This window comes from Cetorhinus maximus, chromosome 19, assembly GCF_964194155.1.
Source record: "Cetorhinus maximus chromosome 19, sCetMax3.hap1.1, whole genome shotgun sequence".
NCBI lineage: Eukaryota > Metazoa > Chordata > Chondrichthyes > Lamniformes > Cetorhinidae > Cetorhinus > Cetorhinus maximus.
In genome coordinates, this window is record NC_135897.1 from 88,938,180 (window position 1) to 88,964,111 (window position 25,932).

At 40.7% G+C, this 25,932-nt stretch overlaps 1 protein-coding gene across 1 annotated transcript in view; it reads right to left on the bottom strand.

Moving 5' to 3' along the window:
* prkci (protein kinase C, iota) overlaps nt 1-25,932 on the bottom strand; it is a 113,571-nt gene that overhangs the window by 47,598 nt on the left and 40,041 nt on the right. Inside the window, exons 3-6 of the mRNA XM_078564342.1 lie at nt 13,679-13,768; nt 7,681-7,731; nt 4,267-4,352; nt 3,099-3,230 (exon numbers count right to left, since the gene is read on the bottom strand). Of these exons, the coding sequence (XP_078420468.1) occupies nt 3,099-3,230; nt 4,267-4,352; nt 7,681-7,731; nt 13,679-13,768 (359 nt within the window). The remainder of the gene's footprint in view (nt 1-3,098; nt 3,231-4,266; nt 4,353-7,680; nt 7,732-13,678; nt 13,769-25,932) is intronic.

Consider the following 25,932-nt stretch of genomic DNA (forward strand, 5'->3'; position numbering starts at 1 on the left):
TTCATCCTCATTCTCTTGGGTGAAGACGGGTGTGAAATATTCGTTCAACACTCTACCAATGTCCTCTGGCTCCACCTATAGATTGCCCCCTTGGTCCCTTATGGGCCCTACTCTTTCCCTGGTTATCCTCTTCCCATTGATATACTTATAGAATATCTTGGGATTTTCCCTAATTTTACCAGCCAGAGCTTTCTCATATCCCTTCTTTGCTCTCCTAATTGCTTTCTTAAGCTTCACCCTGCACTTTCTGTACTCCACTAATGCCTCCGCTGATTTGCTTCCCTTGTACCTGCTAAAAGCCTCTCTTTTCCTTCTCATCGTATCCTGAATATTTCTGGTCATCCCTGGTTCTCTGGGCTTGTTACTCCTTCCTATCACCCTGGAGGGAACATGTTGAGTCTTACCCTCCCCATTTCATTTTTGAATGCCCCCCACTGCTCTTCTGTAGATTTCCCCACAAGTAGCTGTTCCCAGTCTACTTTGGCCAGATCCTGCCTTATTTTACTAAACTCCGCCCTCCCCCAATCCAAAACATTTTTTGCAACATTTTTGAAGACAGCACTTCAATTATATAACACTGGGATTCAGTACCCCCTATACACAATCTTCCGACTTTTCATTTCCCAATATGCAAGGCATTTGCCAGGAATGCTGAAGCTAAAATCCTGCCCATGGTATTAGATCGATAACATGCCTAATTTTCAAGGTTTTCTTTAGATTTGCATTATAACTTTAAGAATACACAAGCATCTGACATTTCTCTAAAATTAAAGCACTGAATATCCTCAAAAGGGTAATAAGGAATTAACATATTTTGTGCTTATTTCTCTTCCAGCTTTCTGTCCCTTTCCTGGAAGAAAAAACTTAGATTGCATGCAGTGTCAAACATTGCTGCAACCTTGCAGTAACATTCTTTTGTCATATCAGCCAAGATGATGAGTGTTGAACTTGTGTTGAGAGGTACAGAAGGCCACACAGATAAGCCCAATCCTGTCCTAGCCCAACATCTGTGAAATTTGCAACAAGATCCCTGGTCAAGAGCAGAATCAAGATTCTACACTGATTTTTTTCTCGTTACTCGCTCAAGGGCAACTGATTAAGTCCTTACTGTTAACGACCTGCAGACTAACTTGGTGACTTTCCAGGTTCATATACACACTAAACAAACACTCAGAAAAAAGCTGCATATTTGAAAGTTTTCTGGAACAATATGTTGTTAAACCATCAAGCAAACAGGCAATGTTAGATCTGGTAATGAGCCCAAAATTAACCAAATTTTTTAAAAAATCTAATGGTTAGGGAACATCTAGCTAACAGTGACCATATGATAGAATTCAATATTAGGATAAACTACGATTTATACTAAGAGAGTGTTCAGAAAATTATTTTGTAGAATACAAGACATGTACATACCCTTAAAAGGCCAAAGCGCTACTCGTATAATTAGACATTCATAAACAAGGGAAGTGAGATTATAGTATGGAACTAAATGGAAAGGTTTACAAAAGGAATCTTAGAGATTGCGTGCACTGGGAAAGAACAGCAAAGGGGTACAAAAGAAGCAGTTAGGACTGCAAAGGGAAACGCAAGCAAAGGCTTCTGAGAGATATCAAGAAAACAGAGTTTTATATATTAAAATGTACTAATAGAGGGTGTTAAGAGTAAAGGACAGATGCAAATGATACTGTAATTAAAAATCAGGAAATGGCAGTCTTATTAAATAACTATATTATATCGTAAAGGATGAGGTTCCAGTGATGCTGGGGAAACAAAGTAAATCATGGGATGGAACTAACTTGGTCAATGCAAGCAGGAAAAAAGTGATGGAGAAACTAATGAGATTGAAGATACCTAGGAAAGGATATATTGGCCTTGGAGTGACTGTTGCGCAGATTCACTGGACCAATACCAGGGCTAAACGGTTATATTATGAGGACAGATTGCATTAACTAATTTCCTTGACTACAGAAGATTAGGAGGTGATGTAACTGAAGTGTTTAAGATATTCAAAAGAATTGATAAGAGTAGGCAGAAAGTATTACCTCCCCACGTCAGGGAGCACTTCTTCACACAAAGTGTAGTGAAGGTCTGGAACTCTCTCCCCACAAAAAGCTGTTGAGGTTGGGGGGTTAACTGAGATGGAGTTAGGATACAGATCAGACATGACCTAACTGAATGTTGGAACAGGCTTAAGGGGTTGAATGGCCTCCTCCTGTTCCCATGTCACAGTGAAATATTGGTAGTTTATTAAAGCAAAAGTATATTGTTTGTAACGTTACTGGATGAACTTAAGCATTTAAGTCTCTTTTCAGTTACAGTTAATACTGAAATTGTGCCTTCTTCTCATACAAAAGCAAACCTTTTCATGTACAGTATGGTATGTAAAAAAAAAAGGCAATCTCCATTCACTAGTACCAGTTATTAAATTATTAAAAGAAAAACTGGTACTGCTGGCTGCTTATTTCTGTGCTGAAACCATTTTCTCCCACTCGAAACAGAGATATTAGCAAGTAATATAATGTACAGGGGTGAAGCCTTGAGAAAATGAATACATCAGAGATAAAAAAAAAGCCACAAACACACCAGATCAGTCAGCATTGGAAAGAGAAAGGCAAGCCACCAAGAGCTGAAACGATCAGTTGCTCCAAAAGATTCTTCTCAGAAGAGTGCTAAAATAATTCTCACTGTGAGAGTGTTTTGAAAATTTTACCTATCAAGAATATTTCTTGAAACAAAAATCTTAAATCCCAAAGTTCTAAGAATTATAGCATGAAGCTAATAACAAATACTTAAAACTCATAATTCATGTTGTTTTTATCGAGTTGGATTTCTTGTGTTAAGCTCCAATGAGACATGTTGTTACTTGTCAGCATCAGATTCAAAACAGTCATTAAAACATTTGCACAAAACAGGTCAAGCAGTTTGTGGAAGTAACAAACTTCTTTCCAAAATAAAACTACATTATTGTTTAACAGCGCAAATTCTAACACGCCACAGCCAATGCCAATATGCGCAAAAGAACCATTTTCCCCTCCATAAGCGGACAGAACCCAAGTTAAGAATTCGAAAGTATCTTAAAAGAATAGAGAAAGACTTACAGCATGACGTCCACATTCAATTGTAACCAGTTTGTGACATTTCTTATGGACCAGAAGCTTACAGTTGATGCATTTATAACCTTGACGACCTAGGCCCCAGATCCGATCAGTACAAAATGCACAGTGCGCACGCTGAAGGAGAGAGCAAGAAAATAAACTTAGTTAAGGGTTTGATGTTCAGCACAAACAGAACAATTTGGTTACGGTAACTTTTTATTAAAACCACACAAAAAATCTTATTGCTCATATTCCAAAATAATTTCTAAACTGTGACCTTAATTATTGTGAATATTTGTTATAAGATTAGAAATTTAGGTCATTGTTTGGGGCTTGAAAGTGAGAGAGAGTGATGAGATATTTTACTCAAATTCCTGCAACTGATGGAAATGTAGCTCATTTGGGAAGTACACCCAGCTGCTTCTGGTCTAATCCCATTCCCCTACCTATTCTGGACTCTCAAGTGCTTTCTATTCTCAAAGTCTTCCTCTCTGCTCTCGGGAACTACCTTTCCTTCATTGTGTCCATGCACAGTGGTGGCAACATGTAGTGCAGTCATTGCGCATTAACATTGAAATTTCCTGTTCTTCTAAAATCCCAGTGGCTCACTTTGCCCATTTATTGTGCATGGTTTGCTGATTCTTCAAAATAAAGTGAGGGTGTGGGGACGCTTTTCCTGCAAGTAGAGATGGTATAAACTACGAAGGGTTTAGTAAGAAGTGTTGAACTACAACACTTTTCAAGCCCAAACAAGTTTTTGGACAGGGTCAGGAACAGCCAACGAAGAATGATGGAAAAACTGTCATGGAGAAAGGGCTGATGCAAATACTTTGATCAGAAGGCACCCATTCCTGGACGTGTCTAGGTATTAATTTCTCAAATAATCTATTTAGAGAGTCCTCCATTAGTGAACCAAGTAATCTTAGCTTTTGTAATATGTGGTGTTTTAATTCTGATTCCAAGAGTTTGTGACTACATGCGATTGGTATTTACTACTGCTGAACCCAACTCCCTTAATCGCATAGTAAAAACACAACCAGCTTTAATCCAGGTTATACCTCATTTGTGAGCACCCGATGAAGATGTGGGGGTCAAAAGTGCGAAAAAAAATTACATTCCCTGGCACTGACCTTGAACACATTTTTAAAAAAAAGTTAATAGTTGTTCTCACTCTGTTGAATCTTTTGGCTTGGAAAGTATGTCCATTTACACAGTACAGCTTTCTCCAGCGTCGAGCACCCCGTCTGTAAATGGACTCTGGAGAAATAAAGGTTACAAAAACTGAAACAAAAAACCGAGATATGGACCAGGGTTTTACAGCCCCATCACAGTGTGTCTCGCCTCGGTGGCTGCGGTGAGTCATTTAAATCTCCATTCAGTTTAGTGGGACCGTAATACCCAACCCGGCAGGAAAATCCTGGTCATGGTTACATTCTAGTCGCAAGAACAAATTAAGCTGTCTGATTATTAAATTGTATCCCAGAAAAGTGATATCATATTTTGAATGGCAAAAATGCTCATCAGAATCAGAATAGATTGTTCAATTTACAGAATCATAGGGCCAAGCTGTTCCAACACTCATTTTCATCTTTCTTCATGCCCAAAACCCATAATTCAATCCTCTGGTGCTAGGGTATCAGGAAAATCAGGTGGGGCTTGAAATTCCCAGCCATAGCAGAAGACACTGACAGGCAACCATATAGAGGTTGTGCGTCAAAGGTAGATTGTGTGAAAAAGTAAATCTTGAGCACTATTTCAGACTATGAAAACGGGGCAAAGGGGTACCTATTCAAAATGGCAAAGGCCAAATTCAGAAAAAAAATATAGGAGTAGCTCTTTACATTTAAGGTACTCAAAACTTGGAAAGGAGTTCTTGATAAAATAATGGATGCTGATAAAATGATGGATAAAATATGATAAAATAACAGATGCTAGCATCTCAGATGCCAGTCTTCAGCCAATTCGATTCACTCCATGTAGTATCATGAAACGGCTGAAGGCACTGGATACTGCAAAGGTTATGGGCACTCTTAATATTCCAGCAATAGTACTGAAGACTTGTGCTTCAGGACTTGCTGCGTCCCTAGCCAAGCTGTTCCAGTACAGCTACAATACTGGCATCTACGCAGCAATGTGGAAAATTGACCAGGTATGATCTGTACACAAAAACCAGGACTATTCAAACCTGGCCAATTACCGCCCCAACGGTCTACTCTCCCTCATCAGTAAAGTAATGGAAGGGGTCATCAACAGTGCTATCAAGTGGCACTTGCTTAGCAATAACCTGCTCACTGACATTCAGTTTGGGCTCCGCCAGGGTCACTCAGCTTCTGACCACATTATAGCCTTGGTTCAAACATGGACAAAAGAGCTGAAATCCAGAGGTGAGTAAGAGTGACTGCCATTGACATCAAGGCAGCATTTGACAAAGTGTGGCATCAAGGAGCCCTTGCAAAACTGGAGTCAATGGGAATCAGAGGAAAACTCTCTGCTGGTTGGAGTCATATCTAGCACAAAGGAAAATGGTTGCAGGAGTTCCTCAGGGTAGTGTCCTAGGCCCAAACATCTTCAGCTGCTTCATAAATGACCTTCCTTCCATCACAAGATCAGAAGTGGGGATGTCCACTGATAATTGCACAACGTTCAGCACCTTGGAAGACTTCTCAGATACTGAAGCAGTTCACGTCCAAATGCAGCAAGGCCTGGACAATATTCAGGCTTGAGCTGACAAGTGGCAAGTAACATTCACACCACACAAGTGCCAAGCAATGACCATCTCCAACAAGAGAGAATCTAACCATCAGCCCTTGACATTCAATGACATTACCATCACTGAATCCCCCATTATCAACATCCCAGGGGGGTTACCATTGACCAGAAACTGAACTGGATTAACCATATAAATACTGCGGCTACAAGAGCAGGTCAGGGGCTAGGAATCATGTGGCGAGTAACTCACCTCCCGACTCCCCAAAGTTTGTCCACCATCACAAGGCATAAGTCAGGAGTGTGATGGAATGCTCTCCATTTGCCTAGATGAGTGCAGCTCCAAAAACATTTAAGAAGCTTGACACCACCCAGGACAAAGCAACCTGCTTGATTGACACAAACATTCACTCCCTCTACCATCAACGAACAGTGGCAGCAGTGTGTACCATCTACAAGATGCACTGCAGAAACTCACAAAGGAGCCTTAGGCAGCACCTTCCAAACCCACGACCACTACCATCTCAAGGACAGCAGATACATGGGAACACCACTACTTGGAAGTGCCCGTCCAAACCACTCACCATTTTGACTTGGAAATATATCACTGTTCCTCCACTGTCTCTGGGTCAAAATCCTGGAACTCCCTCCCCAACAGCACTGTGGGTGTACCTGTACCACAGGGACTGCAAGATCAACCAGGGATGGGCAATAAATGCTGGCCTATCCAGTGAAGCCCACATCCCGTAAATGAATTTAAAATAGCTACATTCTTGCAACCATTTAAGAGAAAGATGGGCATTATGATCAGAGTAATGCAATTCTTCCTGGATAGATGAGTTCACATGGGCTGAATAGTCTTGGCAACCAAAGTCTTAATGGCTACTGAAGCAAATTTTTGCAGCTGAACTAGGAGCCACAGAACCAAGTTCCAGTCTGTTCAGAAACCAAGGACTACAAACATGAGGCTACTGAAGGTCATAGTCATATAATTAACATATATGTGACAAAGCTGTATCACGTTTTTTACGTGAGCTGTTACATTCTAGTCAAAATATGGGAGTCCCATGAACATCTATCCACACATAATTGAATACACTGAAAGCTGTACTGTGTGGTATCTGCTGACGAACAGTTAATAAATGTGTATGAAATTCTTTCATGTATCATATTAATGATCACACAAGAAATGTGGGAAGAGAAACTTCAAGATCTGTTAAAGTTTGTGTTTCAATTTTGGACAACTTTAACCAGAGCATTTTATTTTAAAAAATTACAGGTCATAACGAAATATCAATCTGATTTGAAAAAAGGTCATTTTTACTGTGTTGTCTGAAACACATGCAATTACGTTCCTGAAGCTGACTTGCATTTGCACACATTTTATGAATTTCTTCAGCAAGTTCTCTAAATCAAAACTTACCACAATTTTTTCATGCAGATTAGTCAAGAATTACAATTTGAAAGATGACCTGTTTTACAATATTTATAACTTATTAAAAAGCATAGATATGATTCTTGGTCTAAGATGTGTTGGGCACAGTGTAGTTGGTTTTAACTGTCCCTGGAAGGGGAGGAGAAAGAACCTAACCAGAAGTTCCTGCTCCTAATTGGTAACTAGTGATTTATACTGAGGGGCCAGAGCCAGGCTTGGCTGTAATGCCTTCCACAATTAAGCAACCTGTCAACACTGGCTGAGAGACTCAGTGCCTTTAGGAAGGGAGGCTAAGAGGGGGAAGAAAAACAAACATAATTTGAAGGGTGAAAAATGTAATCAATATTCAATGGGGCTTGGCTAATAATTGATTTTATGAAGTCATGGTGCAAATATACACCAGAGAAAACATTCCAAACACAAAGGAAAATGAGAGGTACTTACTGTCTTCCCCAGGACAGGGCATCCCTGGTCGTTCTGGTATACAGGGAAACACTGTGGAGATGAAAATCCAGTCAGTATCAAAGAGGCACATATCGTCCTGATTATATATAAACTTTCAACTAGTGTGATAAATGTGGTGATAAAGGGGCCAATACTCTATGCCACAGGGGAGTAAAACTATGTTGGTAACTTCTTTGTCTGGCTAGCTCTCATATTAAATATTCAGGAGCTAAGCCCACTTCGCTTCCAATTTGTACAAATAGTTTAGCACATCCCACTCCTAGATTTTGGAGGAGGGTGTAACACAGTCACTGAATTTTAGGGCTGTGATTCAGTAAGTGTGAAATATACACAGCATGTAACGTGATGAAGCTGTGCAACAGATGGCGGTTGTGGGGGTGGGGAGAACATAAAACCTCCAACACTCATATGTGGCAATATCGTAAACAAATTTGCAAAGATTTCTTCGATTAACTATTTCTAATGAAATCTTAAACACTTGTCATAAAGAACATTTATGATTTTTCAAGAAATAGCGGACAAAACATGTAGAATCTTTTAATCTTATCTCGAGAAAGGGGAAGGCAATCTTCCACTAGCTGAGTCACCAAATGCATTTGACTAATAAAAAAACCATGTCTGCATCCTTCAAATATGAGAAACTCAGGATTTAGTGTCTTTTGTATTTAATCTTTACTGCCATGAGCGTAAAGAAGTAGCAGATTAACATATTTTTGCTGATCTGACAATTATGATTGCTTCGATATTGTATTCTCCACACAGGAACTTTCTATTCTCAGCTGAAAAGGGAAATCTGAAGAACTGATTTGTGCCCCTCATACATACCACTTATTAACCAGTGGCAGAAAATGTGACTGGAGCAGGTAGCTGGTACAAGGGCTCACACAAGAGGAAAACAAATATAATTTAAAACTCCATACTCAAGGGGGTGCTGTGTTGGAATTTGTCTGGATATTAGTTGCTAGGATTGATCTGTGCATTGCCTTCCTGCAATGGGGTACGTCCCACAGATAACTTGCATTTATACAGTGCTTTTAAATGCAGAAAATATCTGAAGGTGTTCCATAAAACAGATCATAAATTCTGATTGTCCATTACAGCAAAGGAAGGCAGACATTAAAGTGACATAATTCATTTCCAGCATTTATCAAATCTCTGTGGTGACACGATGCCAAGCCTAGGAGTCAGCAATCAAATCAGACAGAATATACATTTTCCTGATTCCGTGGAACCATAGAAATTTACAGCACAGAAGGAAGCTCTTCATCCCATCATACCTTTGCAATCACTTTGCTAAGATTGCCCCACTCTCTCTCCACAGCCCTGTAACTGTGTCAGTTTTCATGCAGTTCACAGGTCACAAAAGCACAATATAAATATGCAAGTTCTTTCTTCTCCTTCTTCCTTTCCTTCCAATATTTAATGACTTTTTGCTTAAAGAAGATTTTACCTCAGCTATTCATCCAGGATTTAGCACAAATAAAAAATAAATGAATATCCTGCTCCAGGGCTGCATAAAAACCATTCTAAATAAGGACATGTGTCCTGCACAATTAAAATTTCAAATGGAATCACAATCTCTTTCCTAACATCAAATGTAAACGAACCCAGAAAATTTGTAGAGTGCTATTTGTACATCAGATTTTGTAGCAGAGGTAAGACAACTTTCTCCAAGCCAAGCACCATCCATAAACTCCATCCCTCCCTCACCCAGGCCTTTTGCAACTTTGGTGTCACATCTGATCCCAAGATAAGCTTCCGCCACATGTCCGCTCCATCACCAAGGCTGCCGAATTCCACCTCCATAACACTGTCCAACTCCACCCTCCTTCTGAAATTCTTATCCTCACCTTTGTTACCTCTAGACTTGACTATTCCTATGCTCCCCTGGCCATTCCCCCATCTTTCACCCAACATTAAGCTTATTCAAAATTCTGCTGCCCATATCCTAAATTGCTCCCAGTTCTGTTCACTGACCTACATTAGCTCCCAATCCAGCAATGCCTCAGTTTTTAAATTTGCATCTTTGTCTTCAAATGTCTCCATGGCATCATTCCTCCCTAACTTTATAACCTCTTCCAGTCCTACAATTCTCAAATATCTCTGCACTCTTCCACTTCTGATCTATGTATTCTCGATTTTAACCACTCCACAATCGGTGGCCTTGCCTTCAGCTGCCGAGACCCTAAACTGTGGAATTTCCTCTCTATCTTCCTTTAATATTCTTCCTAACGCCTATGTCTTTGAACAAGCTTTTGGTCAACTGTCCTAATATTTTATTTTGTGGCTCTGCGTCAAATTTTGTTAGTTGCTGTTCCTTTGAAGCACCTTGGGATGTTTCACTACATTAAAGGCACTATATAAATCTAAGTTGTTGCAGCAGTAAGACCCTGAAATAATCTACTCCCAGGCCCACACAAATGTTCCTTTCTGCTAGATGTGCACAAGGAGCATGATAATTCTTTTATTCTCAACTCCAAAACTCTTGGGATTTACACCATTGCCATCAGGTCTGACTTGTTAGTGAAACCAACCAAAAAAATCAAGACTTTTAAAATTTGGGCAAAGTTAATTCTCGGAAAAGACTGGGCCAACTAGTATTGATAGCAATGTGGAATGCACAGAGTAACAATTTCAAGCAGTATAAAAGCTGCCACCTCAGGCAGGCACGTACACTTAGGGTCCCGCATGACAAAATCTCCTCCAGCAGGAACAAGGTAAAAAAGACAACAGCAAACATCTGCCAACACAATTCCCCAATAGAGGCATAAACTATATGCATTGTGCCAAACTTTGTAGCTCTTCATATTTATCCAGTTCACGCTCAATAAGAGATGATCATCAAGTTATCTGTGTAACAGGAGAAGAGGAATATTTTACCCCTGAAAAATAATATTCTATGACCAAAGTAACGTGCCCCAGGACTTATGGTCATGATTTACCCGGATAGCCCAAAAGTGCATCCCCTGGTAGGTTTAGTAGGTTTTTATGGCTTGTTCATAATAATATTTCTGTAACATTCTTCTTAAGAATCTGTAATGTCAAGGCTGCACTGCAAAGCACGATGATCAGCTTTGCTGGAAACTGTCAATCTGTCAATGTTGGGGATGTCCTGTGTGTGTAAAACCACATGTAGTTCACCCTGAAAAAGGGGAAGCCATGCAGATGTAAGGGGGCCCACATATCAACTTATACGGGCCATTGCAGGGATAGAGACTATAACATATTTTACACTTCTGAAAGATAGAACGGGGAACTACAGGCCTGTTAACCTGGCATCAGAAATAGGGGAAAATGCTAGGATCTATTATAATGGATGTGATAACTGGACACTTAGAAAATAATGGTAGGATTGGGCAGAGTAAACACGGATTTATGAAAGGGAAATCATGTTTGACAAATCTGTCGGAGTTTTTTGAGGATGCAATTAGCAGAATAGATAAGGGGGAACCAGTAGATGTAGTGTATTTAGATTTTCAGAAGGCTTTCGATAAGGACCAAACACAAAAGATTAGGAAGCAAAATTACCCCGTATGGAATGAGGGGTAATATACTTGCATGGATTGAGGATTGGTTAACAGACTGAAAACAGAGTAAAAATAAATGGGTCATTCGCAGGATGGCAGGCTGTGACTAGTGGGGTACCACGAGGATTAGTGCTTGGGATCCGGCTATTCACCGTCCATATCACTATAATTTCCAAGTTCGCTGATGACACAAAACTTGGTGGGAATGTGACTTGTAAGGAGGATGCTAAGAGGCTTCAAGGAGACTTAGACTGACTGAGTGAGTGAGCAAGAACCTGGCAGATGGAATATAATGTGGAAAAATTTGAAGTTATTCATTTTGATAGGAAAAAAGAAAATGCAGAGTTTTTCTTAAATGGAGAAAGATTAGGAATGTTGACATCTAAAGGATACCCCTGTGTTCTTGTTCATAAATCACTGAAAGCGAACATGCAGGTTCAACAAGCAATTAAGGTGGCAAATGGTATATCTGCCTTTATTGAAAGATGATGCGAGTACAGGAGCAAGGAAGTCTTGCTGCAGTAGTATAGAGCCTTGGTGAGACCACACCTGTAGTATTGTGTTCAGTTTTGGCTTCCTTACCCAAGGAAGGATATACTTGCCAGAGAGGGAATGCAACAAAGGCACAACAGACTGATTCCTGGGATGGAGAGATTGTCCTATGAGGAAAGATTAAATAGACTGGGCCTTTATTCACTGGAGTTTAGAAGAATGAGAAGTGATCTCATTGAAGTGTACAAAATCCTTACAGGGCTCGACAGGGTGGATATAGGAAGGATGTTTCCCCTGTCTGAGGTTCTAGAACCAGGGACAGACTCTCAGAATAAGAGGTAGGCCATTTAGGTCTGAGATGAGGAGCAATTTCTTTAGTCAGGGGGTGGTGAATCTTTGGAATTCTTTATCCCAGCAACTATGGAGACTGTCATTATGTATATTCAAGTCAGAGATTGATAGATTTTTGGGTATTAAAGATATCAAGGGTGATGGGGACAGTACGAGAAAATAGCATTAAAGTGGAAGATCATCCATGATCTAATTGAACGGCAGAGCAGGCTCAAAGGGCAGAAAGGCCTCTTGCTCCTAAGCTCCTAACAGTTAAACTAATATAACTAATATGTTATACGCACCAATATATTGAAGTCTGTTTGAGTTAAGGCTTACTTCATCATGAATTGTTTTAAGGCTATACTCTGTTAAAACCTTTGTGCAACAACAATGGGAGAGATAAAATGGAGACTTTAGTGCTTGCATGCAGAAAGGCAGTAGAAGATGAATGTGAAACTGCTGAATTGCAGAAGTTGAACGATGAACAGAAATGTGAATCTTAGAACCTTTGGGAAAACAGGAAACACCTGCAAGGGTCTACGTGTTGGAGCATAGGGGGTTCCATGGATTACCAATGGCCTCAACTTGATCCAATCATATTGGTCAGGACAAACTATGGCCTAATATGGCATGGTAAGGGTCTCTTGATAGGGATAAGAGAAAGTAGCTACAAGACATCACTGACACACATCTAGAGGAAGACAGACAGACTGCGGTAAACAGACCTCAGGAAGAAAGGACTGTGTGCCAGAGAGCTTGAAAGCAGGAACCATCATAGCCAAGTCTCGCTGTATATCTACTGCTGTTGTTAAGTATTAACTTTGTATTTCTGTGCAATATTCAATAAACTCTCTGTCTTTATTAAAGAATACGAGTCCAGACCTTGTAGGTAAGAAATGGTCAAGAATCCTGAGTGAGACAGGTTGGGATATCCTCTCTCTCACATAAATTATCATATCCAATGATTTCTCTCTCCAAGTATCTCACACCCCAGCCAGGTCATGTTTTCTCAACTCTCAAATGACCAGTGTTCAAAGCGAGGACAAAAAAAAAGCTTCAAAGACACAATGAAATTCTCCTTATAGCACGGCAGCATTGACATCAATGACTAAGAGGAGTTTGCTACCAATTGTTCAGAATGATGATAGCTTGTCCATCATGCAGCATCATACTTTGAGCCACAACCTCTTAATGATGAAGCAAAGTGGCATCAGAGGAAAGAAAAGGAGCCAAATACTGCACTCTGGATCCCAGTACCTCATGGGACGCCCACCTACGTATCCAAAGATATGCGGATCGAGAATTGGTCCACTGAGTCACATGAAGAGCCGTGACAGAAACTCACGACCCTGAATAGATATCATCCTCAGATCAAGGAACAACCAACGACTGTTATTCAGGACCCTTCGGAACACTGAAACATTTCCATTCTATCTGGATGGGTGATTGCAATTTTGTCTGGTGTTTTATATCAAAAAATAAAAAATCATTAAAAACATAACACATTGCAAACTTTTTTTACTCTCTCCGCCCTCCCCCCCCACCTTGCTTTTAACCAACATTGTTCAATTTTTTTCCACAATACTGCTATAAAATTTAAAGATTCTAAAAGATTTGCACCTCACCATGAATGATCAGCTCAGAATCCTTATTCAGCTCATAAAGCCGAAATGCTTCCTCTAATTCCAGCTGGGACGAGACAGTGCAGGGGTCGCCTGTTCAATAAATGAGAGTAACAACACAATTTATATCTTCAGAACATTTTAATGCAGTTACACAGATTTCTGAACATTTCATTACTTCAGGTTTAAGATTCCCTAATTAGTTTTGGCAAGATGCTCATTGAAGCTCAACTCATTCAAGGCTGGGGTGGGGGGAGGGGGGAAACACACACAAACATATGAATTAGGAGCAGGCATAGGTCATTCCGCCACTTGAGCCTGCTCCGTCATTCAATAAGATCACAGCAGATCTGATTGAGGCAACCACATCACTATCCTACCTATCCCCGATACCCTTTGATTCCCTTGTTAGTCAGGATTCTACCTCTGCCTTAAAAACAATCAATAGCCCTGCGTCTACCACTCTCTGGGGAAGAGAGTTCCTCGGAGAAAAAAATTCTCATTTCCGTTTTAAGTGCGAGACCCGTTATTTTTAAATTGTGTTATTTAATTGTGCTGAACAGAGCACGAGTTCCAGCGAGAGTCAGGGGATTTAAAAAAATAACCAGAGTGAGAGCTAATTAACATTTTATTGTGTTTACTTAAATTCCAATTTTGGTGCAGTAAATAAATAATTTGAGGCATAGCAGGGCTGCCCATACCATGAAGGGACTCCAGGACACAGCCATGCTACATGTTCAGAAAGTGCCACAGATGGAAAAACACAAGCGTTGTTATGTTGGAACTCAGCTGGTGTCATTGAGGTGCATTCGTAAGGATGAGAGCAACATGGATAGCACCTTTCAGAGGGTGGTCACCCTGCAGCTTAAGAAAGAGCAAGCAGAGGGGGATTGGGTGGCCGTCAGATAGACAAGAAAGGCAAGGTAGGTAGTGCAGTAGACCCATGAGGACATCCCACTTTCTAACAGGTACTCAGCTCTGAGTACCAATGGGGGAGAGGGTTCCTTTGGAGAGAACAGCGACAGTCATTACCAGAGAACCATGGTTCAGCTGTGCAGGGAGGGAGGAGAAAAAACAGAGCAATAGTGGTAGAAGATTCTATAGTTAGGGGAATAGGCAGGCACTTCTGTGGTTGCTGACGTGATTCCAGCATGGTATGTTGCTTCCCTGGGTGCAAAGGTCATGGATATCACCAAGTGGCTTCAGATAATTCTGGACGGTGAGGGTGCACAGCCAGAGGTCATGGTTCACATTGGTACCAACGATATAGGTAGAAAAAGGGATGAGTTCCTGCAGGCTGAGTTGAGGGAGTCAGGAAAAAGATTAGCAAGCAGAATCTCAAAAGGTAGTAATCTCTGGATTACTTCCAAGGCCACATGCTAGTGAGTATGGAAATAGGAGAATATATCAGATGAATGCATGGCTAGAGAAATGGTGCAGGAGGGCGGGCTTCAGATTTCTGAAGCATTGGGACCAGTTTTGTGGAAGGTGGGCTATGTGCAAGCCGTAATGTCTACACCCGAATAGGACCAGGACGAATGTCCCTGCAGGGAGATTTGTTAGTGTTGTTGGGGAGGGTTTAAACTAGATTGACAGGGGGATGGGAACCAGAGTGCAGATTCAAATAGGACAAACTCAGAGTAGAGAACAAAAGATTAGCGAGTGACTCTGAAAGACAGAGAAGCAACAGTTAAAAGGTTTACAGCACAGGAATATGGCAATGTTAAAAAAGTATTCATTTAAATGCAAGGAATGTAGCAAACAAAGCCGAAGAGCTGAGGGCTCAGATAGACATGGCAGCATATCAATGCTATAACGGAAACTTGGCTTAAAGAGGAGCAAAAATGGCAAAAGTGTAAATCCCTGGATATAAGCTTTTCAGGCAGGATAGAGAGGGGGCCAAAAAAAAAGGTGGGGATGTAGCATTATTGGTTAAAGAATCAACTACCGCTGTGAGGAGCAATGATATGCTAAATGAATCATCAAATGAGGCTATATGGGTTGAGCTCAGAAATAAAAAAGGAGCAGCCACACTACTAGGAGTGTAGTATAGGCCCCAAATAATGAGAGGAGATAGAAGAACAGATGTGTAGGCAAATTTCTGAGTGCAAAAACAATCGGGCAATAATAGTTGGGGACTTCAACTACCCGAATATCAACTGGGATACAAACGGCGTAATAGGCACAAGAGGGCACAAAATTTTTGAACTGCAGTCAAGAGAAATTTTTTAACCAGCACGTAACAAGCCCAATGAGAGGGAGTGTAATGCTAAATTTAGTCTTAGGAAATTAAGCTGGGCAAGTGAATGAAGTAGCAGTGGATAACCATTTTTGAGATAGTGACCACAATACAGTTAGGTTTAGCATAACTATGGAAAAGAACAAAGAACAAAGTACAAAGAAAAGTACAGCACAGGAACAGGCCATTTGGCCCTCCAAGCCTGCGCTGATCATATTGCCCGTCAACTAAAACATTTTGCACTTCCAGGGTTCGTGTCCCTCTATTCCCATCCTATTCATGTACTTTTCAAGCTGCCTCTTAAACACCACTATCGTACCTGCTTCCACCACCTCCTCTGGCAGCGAATTCCAGACACTCACTACCCTCTGCGTAAAAAACTTGCCCCGCACATCTCCTCTTATAGTTTTCTCCTCTCAGCTTAAATCTATGTCCCCTAGTAATTGACTCTTCCACCCTGGGAAAAAGCTTCTGACTATCCAAACTGGCAACATTAAACGGACATACTGACACTATTTTATTAATAGCGTTAGGTGAGGCAACGTTAATCGAGGACTTACTGTACAAGGACACCCAGATTTCTCTGTCCTGCAGCATCTCTCCATTTGAATAAGATTTTGCTTCTCCAATCTTCCTGCCATTTCCCAAGTTATACCCAATCTGCCAAATTTTTGCCCACTCACTTAACCTATCCACGTCCCTTTGCAGACTCTGTATCCTCCTTACAACTCGTTTTCCTACCTATCTTTGTATCGTCAGCAAATTTGGCTACAATATACTCAGTCCCTTCATCCAAATCATTAAAATACATTGTAAATAGTCAAGGCCCAAGCACTAATCCCTGTGGCACTCCAGTTACAGTTTGCCAACTGAAAATAATCCATTTATCCAGACTCTCTGATTCCTGTTAATTAGCTAATTCTCTATCCATGCTTATATATCACCCCAAAATCCTGAGCTCTTATCTCGTGTAATAACCTTTTATGGCACCTTATCGAATGCCTTTTGGAAACCCAAATACACTGCATTTACTTGTTCCCCTTTGCCCACCCTGCTTATTACAACCTCAAAGAATGTTCATAAATCTGTCAAACATGATTTCCCTTTCATAAAACCATTCCTGATTGAATTATAATTTCCTAAATGTCCTGCTACTATTTCCTTTACAATGGATTCTAACATTTTCCCAATGACAAATGTTAGGCTGACTGACTCATAGTTTCTTGCTTTCTGTCTCCCTTATCTCTTGAACAGAGGTATTACATTTGTGGTTATCCAATCTGCTGAAACCTTTACAGAATCTAGGGAATTTTGGAAGATTACAACCAATGCATCCACTATCTCTACAGTCACTTCTTTTAAAGACACTAGGATGCACACCATTAGGACCAGGGGACTTGTCAGCCCTTAGTCCCATTAGTTTTCCTAGTACTTATTCTCTCGTGATAGTGACTCTTGTTAAGTTCTTTCTTTCCTCCCTTTTACCCTTTGAATTTCTTCTATTCTTTGGATGCTTTTTGTATCTTCTACTGTGAAGAGAGATACAAAATACTTGTTCAAAATATTTACTCTTTCCTTATTTCCCTTTATTAATTCTCCAGTAGCTGTTCTCCTTGTTTATATGCTTGCAGAAGCTGATACTATCCGTTTTTATATTTCTTGCTTGTTTACTTTCATATTCTAATTTGTCCCTCGTTTTTTTAAGTTATCCTTTGCTGGTTTCTAAAATGTTCTCAATCTTCTGTCCTACCACTAATCTTCACAACATTGTGCACCTTTTCTTTCAATTTGATACCCTTAATTTCCTTGGTTAACCACGGATGGTGTATTCTTCTCATAGATTTATTTCTTAATGGAATATATCTATATTCAGTGGATATAGCCACAACAAAGCACTGGATTCAAAATCTACCACCGGCATACTGTGGCTACATTATGTACAATCTGCAATGCACACTACAGCAACTCACCAAAGTTACTTCAACAACACATCCCTCCCCTGTGACATCTACTGCCGGAAACAAGAGCAATGTTTCCATCACCTTCAAGTTCTTTTGAGTCGTACATCAATCACCCTGACTTGGACGTATATTATCATTACTTCAGCATCCCTGGGTCAGTGTTCTGGAAACAGTTAACATACATGTGGAGATGCGATCAAAAGGATTAAATGCAGCTTTGCTATTATCACCACTCCCAAGTTTTAAAAAGGTTCTTCTCCAATGCTTTTGGATGTGATGCAAGAAATCTGATAAGCTATTTTCTCTCTCCTGCTCTTTCTAACCCATCTCACTCTCCAATGCAATCTTTATTGTATTTATTTTGTCAATATTACTTACCCCCTAACCTTTTCATCTTGTTCCTTAATTCCTGGTATAGAAACCTATATGCTTTCTGTCCCCTCTGCAGATGTTAGGCTGACTGGGGGTTACCACTGACCAGAAATTGAACTGGACTAGCCATATAAATACTGTGGCTACAAGAGCAGGTCAGAAGCTAGGAATCTAGGACTAACTCACCTCCTGACTCCCCAAAGCCTGTCCACAATCTACTAGGGACAAGTCAGGAGTATGGTGGAATACTCTCCACTTGCCTGGATGAGTGCAGCTCCAACAACACTCAAGAAGCCCAACACCATCCAGACAAAGCAGCCCACTTGATTGGCACCCCATTTGCAAACATTTTCTCTCTCCAACACCGACGCACAGGAGCAGCAGTGTATACCATCTACAAGATGCACTGCAGAAACTCACCAAGGCTCCTTAGACAGCACCTTCCAAACCCATGACCACTGCCATCTAGAAGGACAAGGGCAGCAGATATATGGAAAGTCCCCCTCCAAGCCACTTACCATCCTGACTTGGAAATGTATCGCCGTTCCTTCACTGTCGCTGGGTCAAAGTACTGGAACTCCCTCCCTAACAGCACTGTGGGTGTAACTACACATGGACTGCAGCGGTTCAAGAAGGCAGCTCACCACCACCTTCTCAAGGGCAATTAGGGATAGGCAATAAATGCTGGCCTAGCCAGCAAAGCCCACATCGCTTAAATGAAATTTTAAAAACTGCACAGTCTCCTACCACAGCTCATCATTTCCTGGGATCTTAAAACGAAGAAACTCCGTTAACTTCCTCTATTTTCTCTTTCTCTTTCCACAGGCATTACCCAACCTTCATTTCTCATTTTATCTCTTCATCTCTTAGTCTTTAATTGCAGCGACAGTTTTACTTTTTCACCCAAGTTTCTCAAGAGAAAATTATTTTCTTGCCTGAGAACAAGAAACCTAATACCTAAGTTTTATACTTCAAAATCACATAAGTCATTATAAACTTAGTTGGGCACAAATCTCACTGGTAAAATTGAGAAAACATTTCTAAAAACAATTCATTTTTATATTATTAAGGATAAAGACAGAACAGGAGTAAAAGTTCTAAATTGGAGAAAGATAAATTTTATGAATGAGAGGTGTTCTGGTGAAAGTGGACTGGTTACAGCTACTTGAAAGGAAATTGGTGACAGGTCAGTAAGAGACATTCAAAATCCAGATTCTATGCGCAAAATTTAGATGTATCGACACAAAGGAAAAAGACAGTGCTGCCAATTCTAGAGCCCCCTGGTTATCTAGAAGCATACAAGCTAAGATAAAGCAGAAAAATAAAGCTTATGACAGTTACAAAAAACTTAGTACTGTAGAAAGCCTAGAGGAGTAGAGAAAATACATGGCTGAAATAAAAAAGGTAATTAGGAAAGCAAAGGGAGCATACGAAAAAATATTGGTAAGTAAAATCAAAGAAACCCCAAAGATGTTTTATCAGTACATTAAGAGCAACTGAATAACTAAGTAGGGCCTAGCAGGGATGTATATGGTAACTTGTGCTCTGATGAAGATGTGGGTAGGGTTTCTCAATGAGTACTCTGTGTCTTCACTAAGGAGAGGGATGATGCAGATATTCTAGTTAAAGAGGAGGAGTGTGAAATATTAGATACAATAAGCATAGTGAGAGGGGAAGTACTGGAGGGACTGGCATCCTTGAAGGTGGATAAATCACCAAGGCTGGATGGATTGTATCCCAGGCTGTTAAAGGGGGCGAAGGAGGAAATTGTGGATGCACTGAGGATCAGTTTCCAATCCTCACTAGATACAGAACATAACGAGGAGCAGGAGTAGGCAATTCAGCCCCCCGAGCCTGCCCCACCATTCAATACGATCATGGCTGATCTCATTTCGGCCTCAACTCCAATTTCTCGTCCTCTCCTTGTAACCTTTCAACCCATTACTAATTAAAAATCTGTCTATCTCCTCAAATTTATTCAGCGTCCTGGCATCCACTGCACTCTGAGGTTGTGAATTCCACAGATTCACGACCCTTTGAGAAAAGTAATTCCTCTTCATCTCTGATTTGAAGCTAACACCCCTTAGCCTAAAACTATGACCTCTCGTTCTAGAATGCCCCAGAAGGGGAAACATCCGCTCCACGTCTACTTTGTCTATCCCCTTTAGCATCTTATATACCTCAGTTAGATCTCCTCTCATCCTTCTAAACTCTAGCGAGTATAGGCCTAAACTGCTCAATCTCTCCTCATAAGACAAGCTCCGCATCTCTGGAATCATTCTAGTGAACCTCCTCTGAACCGCCTCCAATGCAACTACATCCTTCCTCAAGTAAGGGGACCAAAACTGTGCACAGTACTCCAGGTGCGGTCTCACCAATGCCTCGTACAGTTGCAACAACACTTCCCTATTTTCATGCTCTATTCCTTTAGCAATAAATGCCAAAATTCCATTTGCCTTCCTTATTACTTGCTCTACCTGCACACTAGCTTTCAGTGATTCATGCACGAGGGCACCCAGATCCCTCTGCACTGAAGCATTCTGAAGTTTCTCTCCATTTAAATAATAAGTCGCCTTTTTATTCTTCTGGCCAACGGATAATCTCACACTTATCCACGATAAACCCCATCTGCCAAATTTTGGTCCATTCACCTAACCTGTCCATATCTATTTGTAAATTTCTTATTTCTTCATTGCAACTTACTTTCCCACCTATTTTGGTGTCATCTGCAAATTTAGCTATAGTACCTTCTATCCCTGAATCATTAATATAGATTGTAAATAGTTGGGGCCTAAGGACCGAACCCTGTGACACCCCACTAATTACAGCTTGCCATCCAGAAAAAGACCCATTTATCCCGACTCTCTGCTTTCTGTTGGTTAGCCAATCCTCCATCCAAGCTAATATATTACCCCTAACTCCGTGTGATCTTATCTTGTGTATTAATCTTTTGTGCAGCACCTTATCAAAGGCCTTCTGGAAGTCCAGATATACTACATCTACAGGACCCCTATTATCCACTTTGCTTGTCACATCTTCAAAGAACTCTAGCAAATTAGTCAAACACGATTTACTCTTCATAATACCATACTGACTCTGATGGACTGCATTTTGGCTTTCCAAATGTCCCATTACTACTTCCTTAGTAATGGATTCCAATAATTTCCCAATGACAGATGTTAATTGGTCTATAGTTTCCTACTTTCTGCCTCCCCCCCCTTTTTGAATAAGCAATAGTATTTGTCCAATCCACTAGAACCTTTCCAGAATCCAAGGAATTTTGGAATATTATAGCCAATGCATCCACTATCTCCGCTGCCACTTCCTTTAAGACCCTGGGATGTAGGCCATCAGGTCCTGGGGACTTGTCACCCTTTAATCCCAATAGTTTGCTCAGTACTTTTTCTCTAGTGATGGTGATTGTTCTAAGTTCCTCCTTCTCTATATCCTCTGCACTACCTGTTACTATTGGGGTAGTATTAGTGTCCTCCACCGTGAAAACTGAGGCAAAATATTGATTAAGCGTCTCTGCCATTTCTGCGTTCCCCACTATTAACTCCACTGTCTCATCCTCCAAGGGACCAACATTCATTTTAGCTACTCCCTTTCCTTTTATATATTTATAGAAGCTTTTGCTATCAGTTTTTACATTTTGCACTAGTTTTCTTTTATAATTTACCTTTGTTCTTTTTATTATTTTTTTAGTAACCCTTTGTTGATCTTTAAAAGTTTCCCAATCTTCCAACCTGCCACTGACCTTTGCAATTTGGTATGCCTTAGTTTTTGCCTTTATGTTATCTTTAACTTCCTTGTTTAGCCATGGATGCTTTTTCCCCCTCTTACCATCTTTCTTCATCTTTGGAATATATTTCACTTGGGAGGAATTGAATACCTCCTTAAATATCTGCCACTGTTCATCAACCGTCCTACCTTGTAGTCTTCCTGCCCAGTCCACTAGGGCCAAATCTACCCTCATGCCTATTTAGTTACCTTTGTTTAATTCCAGATCACTAGTATGGGCCTCAAGTTTCTCGCTCCAAACTGAACTTGAAATTCTAGCATGCTATGATCACTCTTCCCTAGAGGATCCTTTACTATGAGGTCATTAATTAATCCCATCTCATTACAAAAAACCAAATCCAGAATAGCCTGCTCCCTGGTTGGTTCCACAACATATTGCTCCAAGAAACAATCTCTAATACACTCTATGAACTCTCCCTCAAGGTTACCCTTGCCAATTTCATTGGTCCAGTCTATATGCATATTAAAATCACCCATGATTATTGCCGTGCCTTTTTTTACACGCTCCCAGTATTTCCTGGTTTACACTGTATCCTACTGCTGAACTACTGTTTGGGGACCTATAGAATACTCCCACCAGGGACTTCTTTCCCTTGCTATTTCTTATTTCTACCCAGACTGACTTTACGTCTTGCTCTCCAGTGCCTTTCTCATTCCTCACTATAGCAATGATCTCTTCCTTTACTAACAAAGCTACACCACCTCCTTTTCCTTCCTGCCTATCCTTTCGAAACACTGAGTACCCTTGAATATTCAACTCCCAAACTTGTTCTCCCTGTAACCACATCTCAGTAATCGCCACCAAATCATACCTATTTATCTCTATTTGCACTATTAACTGATTAGTTTTATTCCGAATGCCACATGCATTCAGAAGCAAAGCCTTTAAGTTTGCCCTGTCAATTTTCCCTACTCTTATACGATTCTTTGGTGCAATGTAGCGTTCACACATTGTCCCTTCCTTTCACTTTTTGGTAACAATCAGCCTCGTCACTAACCTGCACTCTTACCCTCTCCCTAAACTTTGATTTTTTATATTTCCATGCAACTGAACCCTCCCCCACACTATTTAGTTTGAAGACCTATCTACGACCCTAGTTATGCAATTCACCACGACATCGGTCCCAGCATGATTCAAATGGAGCCCGTCCAAACGGAATAGCTCCCTCTTTCCCCAGTACTGGTGCCAATGTTCCATGCATTCAAACCCATTTCTCCCACACCAATCTTTGAGCCACGCATTTACCTCTTTAATCTTATTGACCCTGTGCCAATTAGCTCATGGCTCAGGTAGTAATCCAAAGTTTAATCCCTTTTTGGTTCTGCTTTTTAATTTAGCCCCTAGCTGCTCATATTCCCTCAACAGAACCTCTTTCCTCGTTCTACCTATATCATTGGTACCTACGTGGGCCATGACAACTGGATCTTTCCCCTCCCATTCCAAGTTCCTCTGCAGCCCAGATGAGATATCCTTAACCGGCAAGGCACCAAAGGATTCAAGTTCTGCAGACATTGTACCATTATTTAAAAAGGATGCGAGAGGTGGGCCAAATAATTATAGGCCGGTCAGTCTGACTTCGGTGGTGGGCAAATTATTAGGATTAATTCTAAGAGACAGGTTAAATTGTCACTTAGAAAGGGATGGATTAATCAGGGATAGTCAGCATGCTTTTATTAGGGGAAGGTCATGTCTTACTAATTTAATTGATATTTTTGAGGAAGTAATGAGAAGGATTGATGAGCATAGTGCAGTGGATGCTGTCAAATGCCTTACTAAAATCCATGCAGACAAGGTCCCACAAGTAAAATCCCATGGGATGCAAGGGAGTATGGCAAGTTGGATCCAAAATCGGCTCAGCGGCAGGAAACAATAGGTAATGGTTGACGGATGTTTTTGCCTATGGAAAATGGTTTCCAGTGGTGTTCCACAGGCTCAGTGTTGGGTCCCTTGCTGTTTGTTGTATATATTGATTTAGACTTAAATGTGGGTGGCATGATTGGGAAATTTGCAGATGACACAAAAATTAGCCGTGTAGTTGATACCAATGGTTTGGTTGAGTGGGTGGAAAAGTGGCAGATGGAATTCAATTTAGAGAAGTGTGGAGTCATGCATTTGGGGAGGGCAAACAAAGCTAGGGATTACACAATAAATGGGAGGTCGATCATTGGGAGGGGTAGAAGAAATGAGAGACCTTGGAGTGCGTGTCCACATGTCCCTGAAGGTGGCAGGACAGGTGGATATGGTGGTAAAGAAAGCAAATGGGATGCTCTCCTTTATTGGATGAGGTATTGAATACAAAAGCAGGGTTGTAATGCTGGGATTGTATAAAACGCTGATTAGGCCAACAGCTAGAATTTTGTGTACAGCTCTGGTCTCCACATTACAGGAAGGACACAATTGGTCTGTACAGAGAAGGTTCTCAAGAATGTTGCCAGGGCTTGAAAATTGCAGTTATGAAGAAATATTGTATAGGTTGGGGTTGTTTTCCTTGGAGCTGAGGAGACTGAGGGGTGACCAGATTGAGATGTACAAGATTATGATGGGCCTGGATAGAGTAGACAGGAATGCCCTGTTTCCCCTAGCGGTGAGGTCAATTACTGGGGGCACACATTTAAGGTGATTAGTAGAAGGATTAGAGGGGACATGAGGAAAAACATCTTCAACCAGAGGATGGTGGGTGTTTGGAATTCACTGCTTGATTTGGTGGTAGAGGCAGAAACGCTCAACTCATTTAAAAGGTAACTGGATCTGCACCTCAAGTGCTGTAACCTGCAAGGCTACAGACCTGGTGCTGGATGGTATTAGAATAAGCAGCTAGTTCTTTATTTTTTCTTTTTCAGTTGGCACAGGCACCATAGGCTGAATGGCTTCTTTCTGTGCTATACCTTTTCTATGGATCTATGGTGTCCCCTAGTTCTGGTCTGTCTCACATGAGAAACATCCTTTTAGCATCCACCCTGTCAAGCCCCTTTGACTCCACCATCAATCCTTTTTCTATGAACCATTGACACATTTTAGACCAGTGATTTTCAAGCTTTTTTTTTAAATGTAGGGATTCTGCTGAAAATACAAAAGAACTTTCAGGAACCTTCATACTAACTTCCAAAAGACAACATCAGCTTTGCTTTGGGTAATTTTTTTTGAAAATGGTTTGCTGCAATAAAAATAACATGGTAGTAAACTATCAAATACAGAAAAATGTTGAAATCTTGATATTTGTTTGTGGTGAATGTTATATCAAGCCTCAAACATAAATATGACAACTTTGTGGAGCTCCCCCCTCAGACTCATTTAAAAACCTACCATGGGAACCATTATTCATTAACAATGACCAGTCATTAATAATGTCTTACAGCTGTCACCATTCGTATTTCTGTAAAACTGTAATGATAGGTCCAAAAAGATTTAATGCAACTGCACTGTAGAAATGTTCTTTCCGACTCAAATTTTAGCAAACTATGAAGAGAGAGTGCAAAATTTGTTCACTTCAATGGTGAAAATCATTCGTACAATTACAGATTGTGCCACTTCATACTTAGGTTAGGTCTGGAGAAAATATTTAGAGGAGTACAATGCTGGGGTGAGGTACTGGTTCTGGTGCTGTGGCAGGAACTTTATGTGGTGAATTAAAAGTGTCTCACACGTGGCAGAGTGTTGGAGTACATTGACTCAAGTGCAATGTTTTCCTATAGCTCAGTAACAGGAGTGAAATAGTGACATACGAAATAAAGGATTTGGTAAACGCAATGGGGAAAAAGGATTTGATAAACACAGTGGGGAAAAAAACCAAGGGCAGAATTTCATCCGTTGGGGAAGTCCCACCTTTTTAAATGCCTCTGATCGACGGACCCGGGATCAGGAAAGAGAAGGCATATTGAGAGTC